A 10,696-nucleotide genomic window follows, 5' to 3' on the forward strand; every position below is an offset into this window, starting at 1 on the left:
AAAAGCGCGATTTCAGGAATCAGACAGCATCCTCATCATTCCCACTTGACTGATTCTGTTCGTCTGGGGCTCCGGATGGTTCCTGATCCTCGCCTTGGTGCAACGTTGGCGTGGTTGTAGGACTCTCCATAGCAGCTGTAGAAGAAGACTCTATGGCATTTCTCCTTGTCTTTGCTCCTTCTTTTAGTTTCTCCCACCTATCACGGTACCGGCCTAGAACAGACTTGAGTTTTTCGTTCTCCCGCACGGCTTTGTCACGTTCCTTCTCGGAGCGTTGGATGATTTCTTCGAGTTCCCTGATTCGCTTCTCATGATTGTCTACCGCGGATGGCATGTCACTTGGTTGCGCCAAATGTGAAGTAAGTGGCGGCATTGCCGCTGATGCTGTTGGAGACGAAGTGTTCTGCTGATGATGTATTGCTTTCAAAGACTGCTGTAGGGCCATAGATGACGATTGAGCGTTCACTTCCCACATGTGGAGGCGTTTGGAAAGTTGATCGGATAATTGTTTCAAGGCTTCATTTTCCAAGCGCAACTCTTCCATTGTCTTGGTACTTTTCTCTGAAGCCCCACGTGCTAATCTCGTCCGGCTTCCGGACAAGCTCTGTCGCATCTCCGGTGAGGGCGGAGTTTCTCTCGCATCCACAAAGTCTTCGTCCCCATCATCTACACTACCCCGTCGAGTCTCCTTTTGTGTGCGAGACAAAATGCCAGCATAAGATACAGTGCCGCCTGTCGTAGGGACCACATAAAATGATTCTGCGCCACTGCTAGGCATGCCTCCGTTTGCCTCACGCACGGCCCTTAAAGCAGCGCGCGAGAATAAACTGTTAATATCCGGCTCCGCAGATGCAGTTGGGCGTTGCGAAGTGGCATTATGACGGTCGACTTTTGTATCCGCAGGAGATTTTTGTTTCATAGGATCAGATGTATCAGTACCCAAAGGTAGGCCCGCGAATGCCAATGGTGCAGAAAGTTTGGAAATTAAACCCTCGAAGCTCGAGTAAAACTTTTGAAACGTTTCGTCCGTCGTAGAAAAACGTCCCCGGTTCTGTTCCGGTTCCTGCGCAAGGGCGGGAACAATCTGCCGTGATGTGATCTCAGTTGGACTGATGGATGGAGATGCCCATGATTGTCTAGGTGCAGTTGGGAATTTGCCTGCTCGCTCGCGAAGCCTTCCTTCGCTCGTCTTGGCTCGGGATGGAGAATCCGATAACTGGCCTCCAGCAGGTTGAGCGGAAAGAGTCGGCGAAGCGGGAGAAGCTCGTCGAGGATAAGCAGGTATACCACGGGCGGAGGCTAGGTTACTGGCGATGGAGGAGGTGTCTCTCTGTAATTGGCGATGGTGCCCAGGAAGCCTCGGTGGCTGTTGTAGCGAGTCATTTGTAGCTGCAGATATTGAAGAACTAATCGGGTTGGTCTTAGGCGGATTGGAAACATCGGCCTGAGGGTCCTTAGTACGAGGCTTCACAGGAGCTGCTGTGGATGGCTCCGTCGAAGACACACTACCGGGATGTTCGTGTTGGGACCGTAGGAGAGTAGCGAGTCTTTTGTGTTCTTCTTCCAGAAGTTTCAAGGTTCGAAGAGCCTAAAAATCCCCGGTAATCAGTTTATGGCGCCCTCGAAGCGTATAGAGTCACATACATAGGCGTCTAGGCAGTGTTGAGACGCGGTTGCGAATTCGCCCGCCGCCAAATCATGTTCTTCACTTGCGGCAACCGGATTCGACTTTCGAGTCTCAAGCATAGCATTGCGTGCATGAGTATGTGCCTAGAATTGCTATTGCATTAGTTATGAAGCTAGGTTGAGCGAAACGGACTCGGATATACCAGTGTCAAAGGCACACTCTCCATTTTGAAGACTTTCTGGAAATGAAAATTCTCACGATTTGCCTCGGTCCATCAAGAGTTGTACATATATAATAGGGCGTTGTCAATATCTTCGACGTCGCGACGCAAGCGGAGGCGGTTACATCGAGGAGTTTGTGCGGGGAGCTATCGGCGATGTCACTGCTGTGCTGCGGGAACTGGAGGGTCCACAAGTCTAGTTGTATTCAAGAGCGACGTTAGAGTGAGAGAGACAGGAAGTTGTAGAGCAGCTTATATATGTTTCTACCTGTTCAGCAATGGTGAAAGAAAGAGCAACGATCCAAGTCGAGCAAAAACGGCAAGAGGCAGATGACTTGTGACGTTCGTCCATCCGGTATGGACAATGAGGAAGGTGGCCAATCACACTGCTTACCCGGCCGTTCTTCTCCGCACCTTCCTGTTCCCAGTGCCCAGTTTCAGCTTCCCCTTATCGGAACTCGATGTTTAGGTCGCTCCTTCCACTCTGACCAGATCGACCATCTTCCTCCTATTACTGCGGAATCTCGCCATTCAACGACCGCATCATTCATACAATGCTTGTCTGAATCCTTTCTACACCTTCTACTCCATACACAAGCTGGATCTCGCCCGTCACCATTGTATCCACTTCGCAGCCTAGCCTAAACCATAAGCTCACTAGCTTAGAATCAGCCCCAAGGTGCAAGGGCCAAAGAGTCCAGACGACGGATGCTGTCGTCACCCCCAGTGTAACACCCACCTCACGACGTCGCTGAATGCTTTGAAACCAGACACTCATTTACATTTCCTTCCAACTACAAACCATACTCTTGCTAAACTGTCTACCTCTTGAACGACTTCGAATACCACTAATCGATCGAATCTATTGCGGTCGACTCGGTACGGCGGGGAAAATGCTTCAACACTGATATCAAAGTATCAAAGCTCTTGAGAACATACGCTTAAACAAGGTTGTCTTGGAATCAGGTCGCGATCTGACATCAGTACATGGAAACCGTGTTAGTGCTGGCTGACTGCGCATCTCCGTTTCCATATCCCGCAGCAACCTGAGCATCACTCACGTGCAAAACATGGACGGCGCCCAGGATTCTTCAACGCAACCTTCTGGCATCAAGAAGGTGTTTTCGAGACAAAATCGACAAGAACTAGAAAGCAATGCAGGCTCTATTCGGAGCAATGGACGTTCATCGATTGAATCGACCCCCGAGAAGCGCCCCTCAACAAGCGGAGAACTAGGACAAGAAGACTCATCTAGTCGCTTTTCCAAGTTGATCGGCAATCGGAGGAAGAAGAAGAATGCCGCCAATGACAAAAAAGCAAGCTCGATTGCATCTGCCGACTCCTTACTCGACTCTAGCACGAACCTCGCGGCTTTGTCAGTGCGAAACGAACCCTCTGTTTCGGGATCATCGCCGAACAATAGTACTCACGCTCTAGATCACTCTACGGGCAGCGTTAATCTTCTGACTGATGACTCCGAACCAGACCAGTAAGTACTTCTCTAACCAAGAACGAGGCCAAAATTTAACGAGAAGGCTACCTAGACCGCCGCCGCTTCTCCCACGCGAGTCCCATGCAGGATATCTGACTGCGTCCTCACCATTGATAACGACGACAGCGGTCAATGATAATAATGACGAGCAGAAAGAGGCTTCGCCGATACACTCTGTCTCGTCATCGAGACGACATAGCATCTCTGTTCCACAAGCATCATCGGTTTTCCTTGGCACAACCATATCCGGTCCTGATCCAGAATTCTCCAAGAGAAGGAGTGTCTCTCCGGCAAGGCGTTTGAAAGATGCACTGAAGCCATCACAAGGAAAGAAGAGTCCTAGTGTCAGCCCAGATCGAGAATCGTCACAATCTGTGGGAAGCCAAGCGAGGAGAAGTCAAACTCTCCTTGGAGGCATGAGCCGAAGTAGTAGTCTTTCGGAGAAGCGATCTTCGAAGAGATCAGCCAGTCCGCCGCCACCTTTGCCAAAATTTATCTCAACAAACCTTACTGAAACGAGTATAGATTCGGCAGATCGCTTAAAGACCCCTCCGACCAAGGATTCCTTGAAAGTTGTCACAACAGTTACTCCACCGACACCTACTAATATTTCCGGGGAATTCTCCCCTCATCTCACACAATCACCTGAGACCGTGAAATCTGAAAATGCGGATTTTCCTCCTGGAACGGTTGTGAGCCCTTCAGGCAACATGATTTCACACCGTCGAGTGCGATCCACAGGCACTGTCACTCATTCTCCAAGCAAATTATCACAAATCACATCGCTGACGTCTATGGCTGAGGAGCCTCGAGGAACAAACTCACGCTCTCCCTCTGGCGCTCAAAGCGGATTCTTCTCCTCAGTCTTTTCAGCAGCTCAAAATGCGGCTTCTACCATAAGCAATAGCCTTGGTGCCCAGAATAAGAATCGCGCCACGAGTCAATCGGTTGATCTAGGCAAAAGTTCAACCGAGTCCGCCAATGAATCGTCGGAAGATCAGAATGAGGCAACCAGGCAGTCTGCGACCGAAGGCGTCAAGCAGGAGAAACAAAAGGAACTCGCCATTAATACCCTCGGAAGCGGTGACTTAGAGTTCAGTCATCTTGATATGGATGCTGCTGCCGGCGGCATCGTAACAACAAAAGACGGGGTGGTTATCACTCAGCCAGACCTCCCTGCGGAGTCGCGTGCATCCGCAATCGCAGCAAAGAGAGATCAGATGTCTGCACGTATTGAAGATTCAAGAGCAGCTAGAGCTGTATCGATGGCATATGAGAAGTCGTCCGATCCTTCGTTGACCACGGTAGCTTCTAACTCAGATGAAGCCAGCGATGTCAAAGTTAAACCAAGCTCCATGTACTTCGAAGGAGGCGGAGAGCAGACTCCTCCAGGAGGAAGTATATTTGACGGCGATACCGGCGGCAGTATAAAACGTACTGGGAGCGTACGCAGTCGGTTGGCTCGACGGCATCGTGGCTCTTCGGGCGCTACAGTTTCAACAGTCGGTGCTATTGGCCTTGGCGCAGGGTCACTGGGTCTGCCTAACAGCAATTCAAGCGTGCCGCGTTTGACTGGATTTGCTGTTGCAAGCAAGAAGCGCAATCGTGACTACCATCAGCTCTTCCGCAGCGTGCCCGAGGATGATTTCTTGATCGAAGATTACAGCTGTGCTTTGCAGCGAGATATCATTCTTGCTGGCCGAATTTACATTTCAGAGGGCCACATTTGTTTCTCCAGCAATATTCTCGGATGGGTAACTACACTCGTCATCAGTTTTGACGAAATTGTAGCAATTGAGAAAGAGAATACCGCGATGGTGATTCCTAATGCAATTGCTATTCAAACTCTACATGCTAGACACACATTCCGCAGTCTACTAAGCCGTGAAGCGACGTATGATCTCATGGTTAATATTTGGAAGATCAATCACCCATCTCTGAGAAGCTATCTTAACGGTATGCGAATCGATGATGGGCTCGGTGACAAGACCGAGAAGGCGAATGAGAGCGATGTCGCTAGTGAAGTAGCCGATGAGGATGAAATCTACGATGAAGACGAGGACAATGATGCCGATAGCTTAGTTGATGGCGGTGATGATAGCATCAATGGCAGTGAATCCGTTGCACCTGCCAAACCATTTAGTCGGGAGACTACAGGTTTGACTAGTCAAGCGACTGAATCGACCGTCGTATTATCAACTGCCGATGGAAAAGCAAACGATAAAGGTGCAACAAATTCCAGCGATGGAAATGGATTCCCTGGCCCAGTTACACATTCTCCCACGGAGTACAATGACCCAGCCGGTCGATATGATAAACTCATAAAGGAGGATATCATTCCGGCCCCTCTCGGAAAAGTGTACAATCTGATGCTTGGACCGGCATCTAGTGCTTTTCTGACCAAGTTTCTGATAGATGATGAGAAGAGCATAGATTTGCAGTTTGAAGACAAAAAGGGGCTTACCGAACCCAGCAAAACTCGGCAATATTCATACATCAAACCACTATATGGGGCTATTGGGCCGAAGCAAACGAAATGCATCAGTACCGAACAACTGGATGTACTCGATATGGAGAAAGCAGTTCTTGCCACACTCACCACACAGACGCCTGATGTCCCCAGCGGCAATGTGTTTTGCGTCAAGACCAAATATCTGCTGACATGGGCACCAAATAATCAAACCCGATTCCTGATGACTTGCACCATTGAATGGTCTGGCAAGAGTTGGTTGAAAGGTAAGTTGCTCCTGCTATTATAGACTGATGAAGTCAGGCTAATGAGAATGTTAGGACCTATCGAGAAAGGTGCCATTGATGGTCAAACAACTTACGGAAATGACCTTGTCAAAGCTCTCAAAACAGCTGTAACAGCTCGTGCTGCCGGTACATCCAAAGGTGGCAAGACATCCAAGAACCGTCGGAAGCAGTCAGGGGCTGCCGCCACTAAATCTGCCGCTGCAGCCGCAGCTGCAAGTGCTGCTCTGGATGCGAATAAGCGAGACTCCCAAGGATGGGGCATTCTTGAGCCTATCCATGGTCTTCTCAGCCCCATTTTAAGCATCTTCAAACCACTCTGGAGTGCCCCCGTTGCTATTGCACTTATTGCCTTTTTGTTGTTCACACTTTATACAAGAGGAATGGGCCCATCATCGACGGCTTCTTCCGACTTGAATTTCCTTAGACACGCGTCGTCCCAACGCCTGGCCGCGTATGAGGAGATATGGCGAGCTGAGGAGAACGAGCTCTGGAGATGGCTAGAAGATAGGGTCGGGATGGAAGGCATCAATTTCCCAAACAGCAATAGAAATTACAACGCAGATTCAAAAGCGCGGAGGCGAAACCTAAAACGTCACGGCGAATCTCTGGCCTTCAAGATTGATGAAGAACAGATTTCGCAGCGTGAGATGAAGTACGCTATCCAGGTTGTTCGTGATCGTCTTGACAGACTCGAGGAGATTGTCCACACTCATGACGGCCAAAACCGTGCTCCCAAGCCCCGAAGCGGGAAGGCCATCTAACCAATGTATATATATAGCCTGCACTACCTCTTTTTCTCTTGGTATTTTTCGCTCTTTCTTTGCCTTCTTTTTTCATATGACTCCGGTCGGTGACCAGAGCCTGACTAGCCCTGCGCTCTTTTCTTTGTTGATATGTTTGTATTTGGTGTAAGGAGCCAGCGTTGCAAATGTCTCGTATTCGAGCAATTCCCGTTTGTCGCTTTTATGAAGAGCTCGCTTACACTCTGTATCTAGATGCGTTGCATTCATGTTTCTCGAAAATTTTCTGAGCGAAGATGTCTGTATACTTCTTGCTAGTACCTCACATTCCCTACTACGTTCCACTGCGTGGTCATTTCATTTTACTTCTTCCTCTTTCCGGTTTGCCTTACAATAGCCATGTATAGCATCGTCACAATTTACCATTTCACATTTCAAGGGCTTCAATCAGCGTATGAGGGTTTTTCGAAATCTCACGATACATAGAAGGTCGCATTGGCCCTGATATCCAGGGAGCTGCTTCCAACCAGAACATTAAATGCACCAGGCTCCACCACATATTGCATATTGACATTCCAAAGTCCCAAATCACTCACATTTAATGAAATGTCCACAGTCTTCTTTTCACCAGCTCCAAAGACGACTTTATCAAAGCCCTTGAGTTGTCTATTGGGAACAACAACAGACGCATATTCATCCACCACATACACCTGAATAACCTCGGTGGCATTTCGGGAGGTATCCTCATTCGTAACGTCTATGCTCACCGTGACAGTGTCCGTAGCAGAAACATTAGTCTTGTCGAGTTTCATGGTCCCATAGTTGAAAGTCGAATAGCTCTTCCCATACCCGAACTCATACCATGGCAGAGGAGATCCAATGACATACTGATGTCCAAAGAGAATGGTATCATTCTCGGTAACAAACCCAGAGTCACCGATGGATCGACCCGAGTTCAAATAATCGTAGTATATGGGCAACACACCCGCAGATCGTGGGAAACTGACCGAGAGCTTTCCAGAAGGGTTGTAGTCGCCGAATAGAACGTCAGCAAGCGCATTACCGCCTTGTTCAGAGGGGTAGAATTGTTGGACCAAAGCTGCTGTGGAGTTTGAGATCCAGGTTTCGGTGATGGGTTTTCCAGAGGAGAAGACGACGACTGTTGGGACGCCGGTGTCTGCAATTGCTTTGACGAGGGGGGCTTGGGCACCGACGAGGCTGAGGTCGTTGAGGTCGACGTGTTCGCCGGTTCTGCTGTTCTTAGAGAAGTTCATCAGGTGGATATGGGAATGCAATTATCACTTACGTCGCGTTAAGTCCTTGCCACAACTCCTGTTGATCTCGAGACCATGTTCCTACCACGATGATAGCGACATCCGACTTCTTGGCTACTTCAATCGCTTCATCTAATCCAGATTGATCGTTACTCCAACGTTCGCAGCCTTGTGCGTAGTTGATGGTAGCTTTGTCACCAACTGCAGCCTTGATTCCATCAAGAGGCGTAACACCCCTATATTGACTTCGATAAACGACATAATCTCCATACTTTAGCAAAGTTAACTAGATTCGAGGCGAGGCATGGGGAAGATGATATGCATACGTTCATAAAGCCGTGGGCCATGGGACCAATCACCGCGATACTACCACTCTTCTTTAGAGGAAGCGTTTTATCGTGATTTTCAAGCAACACAATCGATTCACGGTCTAGGTCTCGAGCAACTTGCAGGTTTTCCGGGGTGTGGATAAGATCATTCCATTTATCGGATGGAGCACCTGGGTATGGAGTCTCGAAAAGTCCCATTTCGAATTTGGCGCGGAGAAGTCGAGAGACTGCTGTGTCCACAACGGAAGATTTTAATTTACCAGATGCGACTAGTTGAGGGATGGTTTTGAAGTTGCTGTCAATCAAAGGATTTGAAAGTTAGTAACTATTCCGTCATGTGGCTTTCGGGTGGAGATCTTACAAGGAACCTCCACCCATTTCCACATCATTTCCAGCAGGAAGCACGGCCAGAGTAATGGCTTCTGAGTCAATTGGTGAGGCTTGACATAGTCTAAAGGATGTGCATAACCTGTCCGTTGCGCCGGCATCACTCATGACCCAATAATCATATCCCCATTCGCCTCGAAGTAGAGTCGTAAGCGTCTGGTAATCAGCCACTGCAGGAATTCCGTCGTAGCTAGTAATCATGGTCAATTGCGCCGTACGAGTCTCTTGTCAAAAAGGCTTCTTACCTATGGTAGGCACTCATGATACTCCATGCGCCTGCATCAATGATTGCTCTTTTATAAGATGGTGCCCACCTTTGTCCATTAGCATGAACGATGTCTACCAGACAGGGGAAGAAAAACTAACGTCGTTCTCAATTCTCTCTGCCCACCATGCACTGGACCCGTGTTCAATCCTTGTTCTGGATTACTATAAGCCAAGTAATGCTTGACTGTAGCAGAGACATTTTGACTTTGTAGTCCCTTGACGTAACTGTATGCAATCTCTCCCGCAAGATAAGGATCCTCGGAGTTCGATTCTTCAACCTACACGTCCAATGAATCAGCTAGCGGTCCCTAAGCTCTTTTGTATTGACTCAATATACCCGACCATAGCGTAGTTCTCTAGCCAAATCAGCGAGAGGCGCAAAAAGCTGCGTTACCCCTAAAGCACGAGCTTCTTGTCCGATAATCTGTCCCATCTTTTGCACCAACTAGACATTGAATTAGTTTCCGTCGTTAGTTTTTGGGATCAGGTTTCCTACATCTCTATTCCAAGATGATCCATAGCCAATGGGCGAATTGAAAATGGTAGCATTTCCTATCAAAAACCCATGAATCCCTTCAGTTTGAATCAATGCTGGGATACCAAGGGTTGTGTTGTGGATCAGGTAATCTTGGCCTTTCTGGATGTTCGAAGTGAGCATTTCCCATGAAATAGGATATCCAACTATTAGTATCACATTTCCATGGTTAGCGGGAGTTCAACAAGAGGAGGTGAGCTGAGGTGAGGCGAGGCTTACCATAAAATGACCCCGCTTTCTCCTCCATGTTAGCTACAAGACCGCTCGAATTGAACGCGCCGGTGGTCTGATTTATCCAATTTGTGATGTCGCCTTTATTCATTGAGCATATTTCTCTCTCCATTGCACTCGATCTATTCTCAGCGTACCTTGCATCAATTGTGCCATCTTGTCTTCAATTGTCATTCTTCCTAGCAAATCCGCCACGCGCTGTTCGACTGGAAGGTGAGGGTTCTTGTACGGGGGTGAGGAGGACTTGGCCCATGCCGTCCCCAACGTCAAAAGGACGCATGTAGATGCTTGACTGATGGTAGGCATCTTGAATCTGTCTCCTTTTCAATCCACTGTCGCGAAAGACCAAACAGATTGACCTTGAAGTGCAATCAGATTAAAATTATCCACGACCTCGTCCATTGCGGGCATTCTCATTGATATAACCAAATTGCAGAAAGCAGAGACTCAATTCTCGACCGGCATTACGTGCAGTAGCTTAGCTTAAACGAACATTCCAGTGCTCTAGTTAGGTATTGTAGCTCGGTAAAACGCCGAAAGCCGGGCCGGTTAGGGCTATTTTCGTGATGCTTTCCCAAACGGGAAATTTTCCAGTGTAGACTTATTCTTGTTCTTGCTGAAGCAAGCACCTGTCATATTGCGTTAGACTTCCCCATAAATGATTTAAAAAGTCTCTATACTATGATTGATGCAATAAATAGACGACGGCGTAAGCCTTTAAAGTCAAATAAACTGTGCACTTGATGGTATGCACATCTTGATCTACTTGACGCTACTCCCACTACGCGGAGTATCGCTTGACTAGGGCTTTTCGACGGTTTATGGTTATATGTATGG

At 48.2% G+C, this 10,696-nt stretch overlaps 3 protein-coding genes across 3 annotated transcripts; 1 reads left to right on the top strand and 2 right to left on the bottom strand.

Annotated features, from left to right (window-relative positions):
- Window positions 1-19: 19 nt before the first annotated feature.
- Window positions 20-1,853, bottom strand: EYB26_002208 (uncharacterized protein; the record flags this gene model as incomplete). The annotated part of the gene is made up of 3 exons (XM_054261514.1): window positions 20-1,588; window positions 1,645-1,770; window positions 1,830-1,853. The coding sequence occupies 3 exons, from the start codon at window positions 1,851-1,853 to the stop codon at window positions 20-22; spliced, it is 1,719 nt and encodes a 572-aa protein (XP_054117489.1).
- A 1,064-nt stretch (window positions 1,854-2,917) lies between these two features.
- EYB26_002209 (uncharacterized protein) lies at window positions 2,918-6,857 on the top strand (the record flags this gene model as incomplete). The annotated part of the gene is made up of 4 exons (XM_054261515.1): window positions 2,918-3,336; window positions 3,392-3,807; window positions 3,865-6,075; window positions 6,130-6,857. 4 exons carry the CDS (start codon window positions 2,918-2,920, stop codon window positions 6,855-6,857), a joined length of 3,774 nt encoding a protein of 1,257 aa, XP_054117490.1.
- Window positions 6,858-7,309: 452 nt separating this feature from the next.
- On the bottom strand, window positions 7,310-10,165 carry EYB26_002210 (uncharacterized protein; the record flags this gene model as incomplete). The annotated part of the gene is made up of 10 exons (XM_054261516.1): window positions 7,310-8,087; window positions 8,143-8,381; window positions 8,437-8,734; window positions 8,801-9,016; window positions 9,072-9,140; window positions 9,193-9,371; window positions 9,431-9,538; window positions 9,590-9,774; window positions 9,848-9,940; window positions 9,997-10,165. 10 exons carry the CDS (start codon window positions 10,163-10,165, stop codon window positions 7,310-7,312), a joined length of 2,334 nt encoding a protein of 777 aa, XP_054117491.1.
- Window positions 10,166-10,696: the final 531 nt, after the last annotated feature.

This window comes from Talaromyces marneffei, chromosome 1, assembly GCF_009556855.1.
Source record: "Talaromyces marneffei chromosome 1, complete sequence".
Taxonomy (NCBI): Eukaryota; Fungi; Ascomycota; class Eurotiomycetes; order Eurotiales; family Trichocomaceae; genus Talaromyces; species Talaromyces marneffei.